General features: G+C 39.1%; 1 protein-coding gene across 1 annotated transcript in view; it reads right to left on the bottom strand.

Annotated features, from left to right (window-relative positions):
- MYO3B (myosin IIIB) overlaps positions 1-16,991 on the bottom strand; it is a 443,683-nt gene that overhangs the window by 129,211 nt on the left and 297,481 nt on the right. Inside the window, exons 26-28 of the mRNA XM_019656795.1 lie at positions 5,730-5,841; positions 4,625-4,787; positions 3,183-3,263 (exon numbers count right to left, since the gene is read on the bottom strand). Of these exons, the coding sequence (XP_019512340.1) occupies positions 3,183-3,263; positions 4,625-4,787; positions 5,730-5,841 (356 nt within the window). The remainder of the gene's footprint in view (positions 1-3,182; positions 3,264-4,624; positions 4,788-5,729; positions 5,842-16,991) is intronic.

The following is a 16,991-nucleotide window of genomic DNA, read 5'->3' as shown; positions in this document are numbered from 1 at the left end:
ATGACCCACTGAGCAAAGGGAGAGGTTTCCAATCTGGAGTCTTGTCCCTCCCTCTATCACACCAAAATCACTCGCTGTCAGAACCACTTAAACAAGCTCCCGGAATCTGAGTGAAGGGCCCACAATTAATTTGAGCAGTCAGTCTCTCTCTCTCTCTCTCTCTCTCTCTCTCTCTCTCTCTCTCTCTCCCTCTCCCTTTCCCTCTCCCTCTCCCTCTCCCTCTCAGAATTAGCCAGGCAGATCACTTCTCACCTAGTTTAAAGTGATAATGAGGTCATTTACAAAAGGACTCTGAGTCTTTGAAATAGTGGCTCTTAGACCAAGGGCCGCCTGGAGGAGGCCCCCATGACAGGGACACTAGCCTAACAGCGGCAGCCTGGTCCTGGGGATGGATTCCCGGAGAAAGCCCAGGAAGGTTAATACCCCGACTTTGATCTCTGTCAAGGCATACCAGCAAGAATTAATTTACATTTCAGATGAAAAAGGTTGACAGCATGAAAAGGCATCTTGTTTCTGGTATGTGAATATGCCGTAATAGATCGGGAATTCTGAAAGGAAGTTCTGAGGAAGCTAAAGGGATAAGCCATGCGGCTGCTTTTATTGGGAAGGAGATGAAAGGAAAACAAATTTCAATATGCTCTGCTGCAACATGTAGGCCAAATGCTTCCTAAATTTCAAGGGCTGCTCTTTTAAAAGTATATAACATATCTTAGCAACACCATAAAAAAAAACAAAAGACTATGGGCCAGAACTTGAAATACAAACAACTGCATACCACAGAATCTAAATTTTAAATAGAACGATTTATTGGAAAAAAAAATAAATTAGAGAATAATCTTAGAAAACAACCAGAAAAGGTTGTGTTACAATAACACCCCCAAGCCACTTACTTCCTGCCAGCTTCCAAAGAAAGAGAATCTCTACGTCTGGGGCTTGTTCTACTTGGAAATGTCCTAATGGTGCAAAGAGGAGCTTAGAATGAAAGGATTACGTCTGGGAAGAGCACACCCCAAAACATGAGTTGCTTCCCTTTGACTTTGAATCTGAAGATAAGGAAAACATTCTCAAGTAAAAGCAAGCTGCCCTTAACATGGCACACGCCGTTACCCTATCCATGCACCTTTTCCATGAACACAAAACCAGCACTTCAGTTCTTGTTCATGGTGTGGTCTGCATGGCAAAGGGACTTCACTTGCTTTTGCTCTGACTGCCATGCTTTCTTTCCAGGAGGGAGAGGTGGCATCAGTGCCACCCTCAGTGTCTCCATGTCTCCCCAAGCCCCTGCTGACTTTATTCAAGGAAATTCCCAAAGACACTTGATAAGTGGGAACACGGGCTGCCAAATTAAGGGGAGGGTGGGGGGAGTTACTTTTGAAGCAAAAAAACAAGAAAGAAATAAAAGAAAGAAAGAAAATAAAAGAAAGAAAGAAAGAAAGAAAGAAAGAAAGAAAGAAAGAAAGAAAGAAAGAAAGAAAGAAAGAAAGAAAGAAAGAAAGAAAGAAAGAAAGGAAGAAAAAAGACAGTCCATTAAAGAAATGTGTTTTCTCTGGTTCCATGAAACAAAATTACCCTCCCATGGCACCTATTGTATAGGTGCTGCACGGAAAAGATATAATCATGGCTGTCCTGATAGCGCGATGATGCAGACAACCTGACTGTTTTTGTGCAGCATTCGCTTTGACAATAAAACGCAAACAAGGAGCCCCAAACATGATTTTCTGAGAGAGAATATTTGACTTACGATCTTACATACTGGACTCAGTGGATCAAGAATAAATAATCTCAATATTTATATTTTAAAACATATGTTGGGCTTTAGGCCAAACTGCAAAGATCAGAAATCAGCCCAGTACCCTCTCTTAACAGGGACTGCACATGTGCATGCATGTGCGTGCGTGTGCGTGAGTGTGTGTGTGTGTGTGTGTGTGTGTGTGTGTGTGTGTGTGTCTGTCTGTCTGTCTGTCTGTGTGTTGGGAGGTGGGCAAGTAGGGAACAAATGCATTTTGAGCTGTCTTTCTTAAGCTGCAACAAGAGTTGTATCCCTCTTCCTGAGGCTTTGAAGTTGCAGCTTAGACTTCCTAGGGGATGGTGCTAAAATTTACACATTTGCATTTAAATGACACCTCTTCCTCCCAAATATTTTGGTTTTGAATGAAGACGTCAGGCCTCTACAGTGGCTTAAGAGAGTTCTGAGGAGTGTTCCAGGAGCCAGGTTCCAGGCAGGGACCTCCTTGAAAAAGTTACATTACAGCTGATATATTTAAAAGTTTGCTTTAAGCACAGCAGTATCTGAAACCCTACCCCTCTCCCTGCCGCTGAGTCCACTGGACTGGCCACTTCTCTCTTACTCTGTCTCCTACGTCTTGAGCTCTGGGAACTCCTGGCGTGCTCTGGGCCTGCTTCTTCCAGCACCTCAATTAGGCACATGCAGCTTCAAAGGACAGAGGGAGCCCAGCCTGATAGCCACTGCGGATACTGCCATTTGCCGAACAGCAGAGTGGCATGGGGGCCAGGAACTAGAGCTCACCGTGCTCAGGCAGCCAAGGCCCAGCTGAGCCACCAGAGCCACCTTGTGCTCACCCCATGAGGCCCATTTTAGCCACATCAGGCCTGGATGTGAGAAGGAAACTCGGCTTGCTGGGAAAGTCCCTCAGCTATTCCTATCTCTGTGATGCTGAGACACAGGTCTAGTATACAGTCAGAGAATTCCAAGGTTGGAAGGCACTTTTCAAACCTATTTAATCAGGGCTCTCATTTCACACATGAGGGCTATATGACTCCAAGAAGGAAAAGGATTTGTTCACTCGGCAATATGCAAAGTGAACTCTATGCAAACTGCCTGTGTTCCAATGCTGGCTCCGCTGCTGACTGGCTGTGTGATCATGTACAAGTTACTTCACTTCTCTGTGCCTCAATTTCCCCCTCTATAAAATTGGTACTATAAGAGTATCTACTCAGAGCATCCTTAGCCAAGCATGGCGCATTGCAAATGCCCACTAAGGGTTATTCTCCTCATCATCACAGAGGGGGTGTGTCAGAACCAGCACTATAACCCCCCACTAGAATTCTTGACTCCTAGTCCAGTGCTCCTGAATTATTAACCTTTCAGCTTTCTTAAACTCATATGAACTTAATCACAGAATATTTCCAAGTGGACGCTATGAAAATGATGTTTTAATTACCTGCTTGAATATGAAGAGCAGACTCACTCCTTCTGTTGCTTATTTTCTTAAACTTCTTCCGAGCATCATATCCTCTCCAGGCTAAAAATATAAAACCATGTGCTAGGAATGACATTAATTTAAGAACGTGCCAGAGAATTGATAGAAGCTGTTTTCCCTCCAATCTATTACCCCTCTCCTTCTCCCTCCCGCTCTCTCACTGAACAAAACAAGCAGAGATACGTGAGCGATGGTGGGGAAGAGGGGCCTCTCTGAGATGCGGAGGAGGAGGAGTGATTTCTGTTTGGGCAGTGAGTTTCCAGCACACTCTAGATCCCACTTATGAATTACTAGGGGCCCCTTCTCCCAGGTGAGGTGGTTCCCTGTTATTCCAATCCATGGAGGAAGCTATGTCTTCAGGACTTGAGGGGTGGGAAAGAGCTAGAATAGCCTGACCTGTTCATAGTTTTTATGGGAGGAAGGTATAAAGATGAAAGCTAAAGGAGAGAAAAATAAAGAGGGGAATCAAGGGGAATAATTAGTCGCACAGCACGCATGTGGTGAGGGTAAACCATGTGCCAAAAACTGTGCTAAGGGAGAGGGAAGTGGGTGATGGGAGGGAAAAGGAAATGGGTGAAGAAAAGAAGAGAAAGAGACAGGGAACCTCTGGGGGTGTGTTGAGTCCTTTAGAAAGAGAACTGGGGCATTAAGCCCCCCCACCGGGAGCATGGCCACCACTCCCTTTTGCTCCACGGAAGCATCATAGCTCTCCATGAAGTTGAGTGAGCTCATGAAGTCCAGAGTGAACATTATGATTCTGGGTTATGAGAACACAAAGGAAGTCATCTGCAATGTTTAAGATGGGCTGGGGCTTTCACAAGCACTCATCAATAGCCCGGGAGCCAAATGCTGTTTGTAACACAAATGACACACATATGTGTGCAAAGAGGCACTGACTGGGCTGGGCACATAACAGAGCCTAGTGATTTGTTCCTTTGGTTTACAAGTCTGTCTAGGCTAGAAAAGCCTCTGGAAGTGGCATTAGTAAATTTGATGCTCAAAACCCAGTAATAGACCTGAAGTACATATTATGTTGGTCATCTGGGAACTGGGACACATGTCTATGTGATTTGGGTTTCACATCCATCCACTTCATCCTGACTGCACAATGCCACTCATCACAGTATGTTGTGATGGCTTGTTTGGTTTATTTGGAGATCAGGGACCATGACAGTTTTGCTTACAACTATATCCCCAGCATCTAGCATAGGACCTGGACTGCAGTAGGCATTCAATAAATATTTGTGGAAGGAAGGAAGGAAGGAAGGAAGGAAGGAAGGAAGGAAGGAAGGAAGGAAGGAAGGAAAGAAGGAAGGAAGGAAGGGAGGGAAGAAACCACTGAGAAAAGTAACAGGTAAGTGGCCTCCAGTACTTAATGAATGCTAAGATTCAGGACCATTTACCTGACTGGATGGCAGTTGCTCCCTTCTCTCTCTTCTCTCTGACTCTTTTGTATCTCCTGGCTCCAAGCCACCCTTTGGCATATGCCTGCAGCACAACCACTCTGCCTATGACTTCTCGCAATAGCAAATTTAACTGCTCGACATGGTAATATTTGAGAAAAACCTGAAATGAGACAACAGCTTTAGCATTACTTATAGGCTCCCAAACAGACAGTAACTCTTTCTCAGCATATTTTTAATACTAATAGTAAAACTGTTATCTCAATAAAGGTTACAGTGACTTGATTTATACTAATATTATGAGCTTCTTGGAAGCAAATATAATTGCCCTTCTAAGGTTGAGCCAGTCTGTGACTATGGATACAAACATACAATGAGGTTAAGAGGGTTTTAGGAGATCCCAAAGGTTCTCCAAGCCTGCCTCATTTCTGCCATGAGTTCCATTTGCTCAGCTGGATCGCTAGTCTCTTTCCCTACAGCCTTTAATGGAGGCACTAACCCACAGAACTGACCCAAAGTCAATGCAAGTTCAGTGGGAGAGGGACCTAGATGACCCACACTGACCTAATCTCTGCCAATGAGCACCAGTGCTGCCATCAACACTCAGGCTAAGGCTGGCTTTGAAGGGCAATTCAAAACAGACCATAAAGCCCTGGAATCCCACGGGAAGGTGATGTTCTCCCAGAGGAAAAGCTACACACAATGAGATTGCTAATTGGGGTATTCAATAAGTAACACAACATGAGTCTAATGAAAAATGAACAAAACCATAAAAGATAATCATTAATATGATTTGTGTATTCGCATGTGGTGCTGAAATAAGTAGTACTGAAAAAAGGAATATTTTTAAATGAGCTCAAAAATCTCATTCTTGAAATGCTAAATGGCCCTCAAACTACATGCAGAACAGGAGGCACGGCCTCTTCCTCTGGTCCCTGAGGTCCTAGGACACCTGACCCAACAACACCAGCAAAGATCATTGTTAGGTTGGGGTCTTGTCTGCTAAGCTGCACAACTTCCAGAGCCACTCCAATCGCTGACAAGAGACAAAGGTATGCAGTAGAGCATCACAGGTGACAATTTGAACAATAACGAAAAGAACTACCTTTGTTTTTCCCAGCACCCAGTGATCTAATCTGGACTTTTCCAAGATAGCGACACAGTTCTCTTTGCTACCAAGAGGTGTTTGATGTGCTCTGAATGCCAAGTAATAATACCTACAAAATAAAAGAGTAAGATATGAAGCATTTTTAGTCATTTGATTCAGTATAGCAGAATTGCTCTGGGCCCAGTGACGTGCTTTGTTTTGTAATAGTAAATATTTCTTGAGCACCAATAACAGTGTACTAGGGAGTAAAAGATATACAATTTATGCTTATTGGCTTTTACCCACTTTCATATTTTCTGCTAGGTGTATTTCCCTTTTAATAGTGCTTTGTTATTCATATTAAATGCATATTTGGCATCTTTTGCATGAAAAAAATTCAAAGTATCTAATCATTTTAGAAAGCTGAACTTTAGGTAGTTCTTCTAGTGAAAGTCATCATTTAAAATGTTAGTATTACTATTGTAAAAACAATTTGTAATCCCATTGTATAAATTTTGACTCTGCTTTGAAAAGTCCCATCTGAAGCAATCTGTAGATAGCACAAGTGATTATGGCCTAACACTACTGACTCTATTGAGCTACACATGTGTCTCAGGCATGTCTTCCTGATACAAATCACCAATGCCACATTGGTCTTCTTAAATTAGTTATTTTAATGAACTTCCATACTTTCAGATGAAAGAGTTTCCACCCAAAGGGTTTTTTCTCTCCTTTTCTTTATTTTTTATTCTCCCCATTAAAATATATATATATATATATATATATATATATATATATATATATATATATATATATAATGTTGAATATATTATCCTTTCATAAAACTTTACCTTAGTTTTTCTTTTAAAAACTTTTAAGGATCTTTGCTGCTTTTTGCCACCATCTATAATTAAATCCAACCCCTTGGAAGCTTAAAAAATAAACTTAATTTCCTTGTCAAAGGATTTTCCTGCCATTCCTCAGACAAGGCTGATCTTTTCTTCTGGAATTGTGTTTAAATATACAGCTATTTTTACCTTTTTAAAAAAAAATCACGGGTGTCAGATGGTCACATGTCTTGCTAGGGAGACCGCATCATGGATGGGGTAGAGGCTTGATCACTGCACTGTACACCTGAAGCTGATATTGTATAATATTGTATGTCAACTATAAGTGAATATATATATATAGATAGATAGATAGATAGATAGATAGATAGATAGATAGTCATGGGATGTGGAGTATAATGTGGGAGTGGAGTCAAGGGAATTGTAATAGATATGTATGATATTGGGATATATGATATTGGGGGGAAAGTGGGATGGTGGATTGGGGGAGGGGGGTTGTCACCTCAAGGGGTAAAAAGTATAACTATTGCACTGTGTTGTACAGTTGAAACTAATTCTAAAAAACGTGTATTTCACAATAAAAAATAATTTAAAAAAAAGGCAACCTGGAATTTTTGAACAAAATATTTTTCGAAAATAAAGGTGAAATAAAAACTAGTTTAAACAAACCAAAAAAAAAAAAAAAAAAAAAAAAATCACCAGAATAGGTCCCTTCCTCTGGCCAAATATTCCCGTATCTTTCTGTTTATGCAAAAATAGACGTAGCTGATCAACAATTGAGTCATTTAACTTTATTTTTGTGCTGCAAGATTACTTTACAAGTTAGGATAGAATGCTGAATCTGCTGGAAACATTTGCATTCAGAGATCATGCGAGTGTTTCCCAGGTCTGAGCCTCTGCTTCCACCTTTGAGGAGGAGGGGCAGTGGTCTCTCAGAGCCCTGAGTGGTGGCCATGCTTAGGCCATTTAGCCAAGCCTTGGAACCTGCTCAGAGAAGGTGGTTTCTGGAAACAAGAGCGAGGAGGGACAGCCGGGAGTTGGGCTTAGGCCTGTCTGGGCAGTTCATGGCACCAACACAGTTTCTTCAGCTGGGCTTCTCTGGGACAATAGTTTTAGTCATGGCTTTCCCTCCGACTTGGCTTTGGCCAAAGCAAAAAGATTGTGTCCTGGAGTACATGGGGATGGTGGGAATAGATGGCAAATGTGTCTTGGGAAAGGTGATGTACTGCTCGCTTAAGGTGTGACGATCAGTGGTGAAACCAAGGCTCCCTATACTTTTTCCATTAGGCCTGGCCCTTTAAAACATGGGCTCCCGTGGCTTTAGTCAGTCCTGGCTTGATCATGATGACTGCTCGCTCTTTGTGATGAAGGATTTAAGGAGAACCTAATGAATGACTAGCACCGTCAGGGATATAAGAGGAATGTAAGATGTGTTTTAGTTTTCCAATCAAGGATTTATCCTTTTTTTAGATATTTCAGGATGATTCTTAGCAATGTCCAATTTCTAAAAAGGCAAAATATACCCTGAACTAACATAAATATTAGAACTTAACTTTTAGTCCTTCAACCCAAATCTCTTAACTTATTGTGATGATAATATTCATATCTGGCTTAGGCCAGAAAGAGATGGGTAACAGTACTGCAAAGAGGTGAAGTTTTAAAAAAACACTGAAGAAACATATAAGGGATATGTCTATAGTAACCAGGTCAGAGAAGTATAATGTGTTTCCTCCCACAGATAAATGTGGGATTCTAGCAGGTACCACAGTAAAAAAAAAACAAAAACAAAAAAACCACTTTGGCTGAGCTCCTGTGTGCGTCAGTATAAAGACGAAACTGAAAGGAACCAAGATAAAAGTGCTGCCAGCAAGGGAGGTCTTTTTGGGGAGATCCATTTCACCCCCTTCCTGAAGCAGCTTGATGAGTTAAATGAGCAGGAGATATGCAACAGCAAAATAATTCATGTAGAGGTTTGTCTTGAGGGTCTGGGCACTTGAGAGCATTAACAAAGACCAGTTCTGCCCTGAGCTGCCTCTTGTAGGTAGAATGCATCTCGTAGATGGAGTCTGAGCTCTGAATGAAGAGTGAGAAGATCTCTGTCTGTAACTGTGTGTAAGCTGCTTACCTCTCTGTACCTAAATTCCCACAGGTGGCAATGGGAGAGAAATACATGATTCTTAACTATTTCGGGGGTGAATGTGCAGTCAAGACTCTATGAAAATCTGTTCAAAGCCATACACATTCTTTCTTAGGAAAATACTCTCAACACAACACATTGCATACAATGTCAAGGGATCCACATAACCCCTGACGGTCCTTCAAGGACCTAAGAGAAACTTTCCTGCTTTAGAACTCTATAAAAGGTGATAAATTTCCCAAGGTCTTATCTTATCAAAGCATATAAGCTACCAAAATGGTAAATACTCCTTTTTAAACTATCTCTATTTAAAAATGTTATTTTGTTTTCTGCTTGAAATGTTTTCTTGGATGGAATGCAGACTCTTCAAGAAAGAATTTTTTTTTTAAAGGTAAGTTTTGTGTTCTGTATATTTTACCACAATTTTTTTTAAAAGATTTTATTGGGGGATTGGGGGAGGGGAACACATTGGGGAATCGGGGAAGGGAAACAGACAAGTTGCTGTCCTTTTGTTCTTCAGTCTAGTTGTAAAGCACGTCGCTTCACTGGCTCATGTTGGTATTGTGATGATTGTGCTCTTCCCGGGTGAGGCAGTCAGTCGCCGGCCATTGGATGGCTGCTCATAGCTGCTCACGGTAGCTCATGCTGGCTGCCAGCCACTCACGCTGGCTGTTAGCTACTCACGGTAGCTCACAGCAGCCACTGCAGCAGGGGGGCTACAGCCTACGCTGTCGCCAGTGACTCAGGGCAGCCCAGCTCCAGGTTGAGCTGTTGTTCACCATCTTAGCTGTAGATGGCGCAGTGTCACTGGCCCTCATGTGGGATCTGAACCAGGGCCCTACTGCTCAGAGCTGGCTTCCCGAGCCAGCTCTTAACCAATGTGCCACTCGGCCGGCCCCAAGAAAGAATTTTTAAATGTAACAGACAAAGCAGTTTGTAAAGTCTTAGTAAAAGCAACAGGCAACTAGAGGTACATCCTCCTGTGTATTATTTTTTTCTATTTCTTCTAATTCCCCTACTTCCCCCTCCCTTCTGGCAACTATCAGCTTGTTCTCTGTATCTATGAGCCTGTTTCTGTTTTATTTTGTTTATGGGCTTGTTTTGTTTCTTTAGATTCCATATATAAGTGAAATCATACAGTGTCTTGCTCTGTCTGACTTATTTCACTTAGCATAATACCCTCTAGGTCCACCCATGGTGTCTCAAATAGTAAGATTTCTTTCATTTTTATGGCTGAGAAATATTCCTCTGTGTGTGTGTGTGTGTGTGTGTGTGTGTGTGTGTGTGTATTACATCTTCTTTATCAATTCATCTATCTATGGACACATCAATTGCTTTCCTCCTGTATTTAAATTATAGAACCATAAACTGGAAGAATCTGTAAGGTTCTAAAATATATTAGTTTTCTATTGCTACATAACAAATTACTCTAAAATTTAATGGCTTAAAAAACAGACATTTATCATCTTGTATTTTCTGAGAATCAAGAATTCAGGAACAGCTTATCTGGACAGTTCTGGTTCAGGGTCTCTTGTGAGGTTCCAGTCAAGACATGCAGCCATCTTGACTGCAGTCATCTAAAGGCTTGACTGGGACTAGAGAATGTATTTTTAAGGTGGCTCACTCACATAGTTAATGGCAGAAAGCCTTAGAGCTTCATTGGCTTTTGGCAGGAGACCTCAGTTCGTTGAGACATGGGCCTTTCCAAGGGACGGCTTAAGTATCTTAATGACTTTTATGACTGAGGCTTGGAAGTGACATACCATCACTTCTTCCATATTCTTCTATTCATTAGAAGCAAGTCACTAAGTGCAGACCACATTCAATGAGAGAGAAATTAAGTTCTACCTCTTGAAGGGAGGAGTATCAAGTAATTTTTTAACATATTTGAAAACCACCACAAAGAATCTCTGCAGATCATCAAATATTTTTACTGATGAAGAAAACTGCTCTTAGTGAGATGAAATGACTTGTCCAAGATAACACGTAAAATGACATAGGTTAAGATTATTATTCAAGTCTCCTGACTTCCAATCATTTATTTATTTATTTTTTAAGAACTAATATGGGGCTGGCCGAGTGGTATGTTGGTTAGGAGTTGGCTTGGGATGCCAGCTCTGAGCAGCAGGGCCCCGGTTCAGATCCCACATATGAGGGCCTGTGATGCTGCGCCCTCTATAGCTAGGATGGTGAATGACAGCTCGACCTGGAGCTAGGCTGCCATGAGTTGCTGGCGATGATGTAGGCTGCAGCAGGGCTGGCCGGCAGCGGGCATGAGCTTTTGTGAGCTGCTGTGAGCCACTGTGAGCGGCCGTCCAATGGCCAGCAAGCAACTGCCTCACCCGGGAAGAGCGCAATGATAATACCAACATGGACCAGTGAAGCGACATCTTCCACAACTAGACTGAAGAACAAAAAGGACAGCAACTTGTCTGTTCCCCTCCCCCAATTCCCCAATAAAAAATCTTTAAAAAAAAAAAAGAGAGAGAAAATTGACAATGTTTGGTATCCAGCCAATAATTACCAGGCATGCTGAAAAATATGATCCATTATAAGAAAAAAATAAACTAATCAAAATTAATTCATAAGTGACACCAATATTAAAATTAATAGAGGACATTAAAACAGTTATTTTAACTGTATTCCATATGTTCAAAAGTTAGAGACAGAGGTGGTATAAAAAAGACCTTAACAAGACCACTTCATGGATGAGGTAGAGGCTTGATCACTGCACTATACACCTGAAGCTGATGTATAATATTATATGTCAACTATAATTGAATATATATATATATATATATATATATATATATATATATATATATAGTCACAGAATGTGGAGTACAGTGTCGGGAGTGGAGTCAATGGAATTGTAATAGATATGTATGATATCGGGGGTGGGAGGGCAGTGGATTGGGGCAGGGGGGTTGTCACTTTGAGGGGTGAAAAGTATAACTATTGCACTGTGTGTATACCTGAAACTAATTAAAAAGAAAGAAAGACCCTAACAGAACTTTTAGAATTGAAAACTACGATGTCTGAGATGAAAAATATACAAAATAGAATTAGCATCAGTTGAGACATTGAAGAAAAAAAGATTAGTGAACTAGAAGACATGACAATAGAAAGAATATAAAATGAAAAACAGAGAAAAAGAAAAGTTAAAAAATAAAAATATCAATAGTGAGCTGTGGGACAACTTCAAGTGGCCTCAATACATGTAATTGGCGCCCCTGAAAAGGATAAAAAAGAAGGGGACAGAAAAAATATCTGAAGAAATAATGGCTAAAAGTTTTCTAAATCTGATGAAAATGATAAATTAATAGATCTAAGAAGCTCAGTAAAGTCCAACCTCTCCCTCCCTCCCTCCCTCCCTCCCTCTCTCTCTCTCTCTCTCTTTCACACACACATACACACACACACACACACACACACACACACACACAGAAAACTTGAAAAAAAACTACCAAAGAGCATCATAATCAAATTGCTCAAAATCAGTCATAGAAAGAAAAATCTTAAAAGCAACCAGAGGAAAAAAGGCAAGTTATATACAGAGGAACAAAGGTAAATATGACAATAGAATTCTCAACAGAAACAATGCAAATGAGAAGACAGTGGAGTAAAATCTTTAAAGTACTGAAAGAAAAAGAATTCTATACCCAGTGAAAATATCTTTCAAAAACAAAGGAAAAATAAATACTTTTTCTGACATACAAAAGCTGGAAGAATTCATCACTAGACAACCTGAATTATAAGACATGGTAAATGAAATCCTTTATGAAGAAAGAAAATAACACCAGGTGGAAACTGGGATCTACATAAGGAAGAGTACCAGATGGAAACTATGATAGTAAATATATAAGATGTTTTTATTATTATTTAAATCTTTTAAAAATATACTTGATTATTTAAATAAAAATAATAACTGTGTACTGTGGAGGTTATGACATGTAGATAAGTGACATGTATGACAACATAAAATAAACTGCATAATCATAACAGCAATAGCATAAAGTCAAGGAGAAGAGAAGTTGAAGTAAACTATTGTAAGATTCTTACTACTTATGAAATGATACACTATCACTTGAAGGTAGGCTAAGTTAAAAATGTATACTGTAAATCATAAAGCAACCCTTTAAATAATAAAACGAAGAGCTATAGCTAATAGGTTAACAAAAAAATAAAATGAAATCAGACAAAGTAATAAATCCAAGAGAATTAGTGGAAAAAGAAAAAAGGGGAACAAAGAACAGTTGAGGTTAATAGAAAACAATGAAATGATCTATTGAACCTACCCATATGAATAATAAGGTTAAATGTAAATGGTTGAAACACCCTAATTTAAAGGCAGAAATTTTCAGACTGGATAAAAAAGCAAAGTACAACCATATGTTGCTTACCAAAAACAAAAAAACAACAAAAAAAACAAATACAAAGATAAAATAAATTAAAAGTAAAAGATATACCATAATAACACTAGTGAAATTAAAACTTGGTTAGCTGTATTAATATCAGACCAAGTAGATTTCAGAGCAAAAAAAATATATTACCAGGGATAAAAAAGTTTATTTCATAGTGATAAAGAGATCAATTCATCAAAAGAATCTAAAAATCCTAAGTATTTTTGCATCTAATAAAGCTTGAAAATACATGAAGCTAAAACTGCAAGGAGAAATAGATAAATCCACAACTGTAGTTGCAGATTTCAATACCCTTTCCCAATAATTGATAGAACAAGTAAGCAAAAATATCATCAACGATATAGAAGTCATGACCAACCAACTTGACCTAAAGAACATTGACAGAACATCGAGCTAACAATAACAGACTACTTATTCTTTTTCAATTACATATGAGACATTTACCACATTAGACCATATTCTAGGCCATAAATCATGACTTAATATATTAAAATATTTCAGGGGCTGGCCGAGTGGCTCAGTTGGTTAAGAGCTCGCTTAAGAGCGCGAGCTCTGAGCAACAGGGTTACCGGTTCGATTTTTGGCCCGAGCTGAGCTGCTGCTGAGCTGCCAATAGGTGGCAGGATGGCTCAGCTAAAAAAAAAAAAATTTAAAGTCACACAACATATGTTCTCTGACCACAATGGAATATAATTAAAAATGGACAAGAAGAAGATATGTGGAAAATTCCCAAATATTTATCAACAGACTTCTAAATAATCTATAGGTCAAAGAAGAAATCAAGAGAGAAATTAAAAAGTACTTTTGATCAAATGACAATGAAAATACAACCTATCAAAATTTGTGGGATACTGCTAAAGCAGTACTTAGAAATTTATACCACTAGACACCTGTAATAGAAAAGAAATATGGTCTCAAATACACGACCTCATCCTCTACCATAAATAAGAAAAAGAGCAAGTTAAACACAAAGTAAGCAGAAGACAGGAAATAATAAAGATCATGTGAAAAAAATAAGTGAAATAGACAATCAAGGAAATTAAAAGTTGGTTATTTGAGAAGGTTGTTAAAATGACAAACCTCTAGCCAAACAGATCAGGAAAAAATAAATTAAAAAAATACAAATTATTAATATCAGGTATGAGATTAGTGATATGTTATACATTCTACAGATATTAAAAGTAAGGGAATACTGTGAACAACTTTATGCCATGTGAACAAGATAAAAGAGAAAAGGCATATGATCTTAATAATGAGGAAAAGCATTTGACAAAATCCAACATCTAACTCTATTTAAAAAAAATAAAGCTTTTCAACAGGCTCATACTACAAGGGAACTTTCCCAACCTGATTTTACAAAAAACTGTCTATGAAAAACCTACAGCTAACATTATATTTAATGGTGAAAGACTGAATACTATCCCCCTAAGATTAGGAACAAGTCAAGGATGTTCGCTATCACCACTTCTATTCAACATTGTACCAGATGCTCTAGCCAATGTGATAAGACGAGAGAAAGAAGTAAAATTTATCTAGTATATATAAGAAAGAAATAGAATTGTCTTAGTTTGAAGATGACACAATTGTTTATGTAGAAAATTCAATGGAATCTACAAAAAAATCTACCAAGACTAAAAAGTGAGTTTAGCAAGTTTCTATTTCTGTATACTAGCAACAAACAATTTAAAATTGAAACTGACAAAAACAGTATCATTTATAAAAACATTTTAAAATGTGAAATACATAGAGATACATTTGACAATAAATGTGCAAGACTTGCACACGAAAAACTACAAACCATTGGCCAAGAAAAGTTAAAGAAGACCTAAATAAATGGAGAGAGATACTATGTTTACTGGTCAGAAAAATTAATAGTATTTCAATAAAGCAAATTACCCTTATTAATCTGGGTGGGCCTTATCCAATCAGTTGAAAACCTTAAGGGAAAAGATTTTGGTCCCCTGAGGAGAAAGGAATTCTATCTCCAGACTGCCTTTGAACCCAAAACTACATCAACTCCTGCTGGAATTACTAGCCTACCAGCCTGCCCTGCAGATTTCTGATTTGCCAACCCCCACAATCACATGAGCCAAATTCTCATTCTCTCTCTCTCTCTCTCTCTCTGTCTCTCTCAACACACACACACACACACACACACACACACACACACACACCCCCTATGGGTCTGTATTTTGGATAACCTAATACAGTTCCAGTTCTGTTCTGCTGTCAGTTAGACACCACTGAGTGGATACAGAGCCAATCATGGTGACAAACTTCCTATAATGTTGCTAAAGGTAGAGGCAAGTCCTGTGCAAAACCATGAGCTGGTAGAAAGCTGTCTTTCCTCGCCATCATTTTTTTCTCCTTTGTCACTTAGCTTCCCAAGTTTCCCACAGGTTCTGGGCTTCTGTATGGCACAGTGGGGGTTTAGGACATCTAAATCCAGCTGTTCCTTTTCATGCTCACAAAGAGATTTTCTTTGTCCTGTGTTAAAACTCCCCGTGCCCAGGCATTGCCGCAGAGCCATCTGTGGAAGGGATTGGATGGCTCTTCCTATCAACATTTAGATCCTGAAGGCAACTGAGTCACCAATAAAATTCTTAGTTTGTACAGAGGATAAAGCTAGAGAGAAGGCAACTGACTCAGGATCACGAACTTAGTATACAGAAGACTTGAGGCTTAATCACGTCTTCTAATTCCAAGTTCAGGCTTCTTTGTGCTCATCGAAGCCTGATCTACTCCTAGCTCTTATTGTATACACTTGGTGGTATCTTTGACTCTCTAACAGCGACCTTTGATCCTCCAGCACTTTCCAGCTCACTGGAACTTGTGAGTGTCTATAATGATCTGGAATATTCGCTTTTGACTTAGGAGAAGTGTTGACTTCCTATATCAGAACACCAGCGGTCAGACACTCCTTAACACATGTGTGAGCGATCCAAACAATATTCTGTTGGGACTAGTGTGTCAGGAAGGCACTGGTGTTTCAATGAATAACTACATACAATGTCTTCAGCATGCCTTTCTAGGTTATCAGATTCTAGTCCTATTCATCTTCCTTCGGATATTTTGCAACTTTTTCTAAATCATAGGTAACTGATAGGTACATAAATTCTGTCTAGTCTGGTGATGATTTTAATTGACTTCCTCCTTGCTGTGAAAAAAAACAGTTTTGTCTCCATTTGCAATTCATCTCTACATTCTTTTACTTCATATAAGCCTGTGCTGTTTTGGCTTTTCCTTTGAACTGATTATAACATCTGCCTGGTTCCCTAATATCATATGAATAAAATAAATTCTTTAAACATATTCATCTTTATATCTTTGTGTGAGTCATGATTTTATCTTCTTTTGAAAATTATCTTTTAAGAAGAAGAAGAAAGAAGTACAAAAATTCAGGCTGTAGAGGTTTGATCTAAAGGAGTGTATCACATGGGTAAGTTGAGGCAGGAAGTTCTCACACTTAGGTAGATGCAATGCTACCGAGCAGACCCTAAAGAGTTTAGTAGACTCAAAAATACTGCCACTTTTCTATTTATAACCTTTGAAGTAGATATATTGGTTAGTGTAATATGTTCATGTTGGAGTTTACTAAAAAAGTTGAACTGTTTTTAAAAGTGATCACGCCAATTTATACCCTCATCAGTAAGGTATGAGAGTCCAGTTCCTCTCTATCCATGTCAATTCAAGGAATTGTCAGACTTACTGGTGACTCTCAAAATAGGTGTAAAATGGTATTTAATTGTAGTTTAAATTTGCATTTCCTTAATTACTAATGAGGCGGAACTTTTCCTTTTGTTTGCAATAAAATCCTCTGACAATGACACCTTCTGACAGTGGACACTATATCTGATGAATTTAATTTCTC

This window comes from Hipposideros armiger, unplaced genomic scaffold (genome assembly GCF_001890085.2).
Source record: "Hipposideros armiger isolate ML-2016 unplaced genomic scaffold, ASM189008v1 scaffold_266, whole genome shotgun sequence".
Lineage (NCBI taxonomy): Eukaryota > Metazoa > Chordata > Mammalia > Chiroptera > Hipposideridae > Hipposideros > Hipposideros armiger.
Note: the sequence above shows the minus strand (reverse complement) of the source record. Positions and strands in the feature narration are given on the sequence as shown.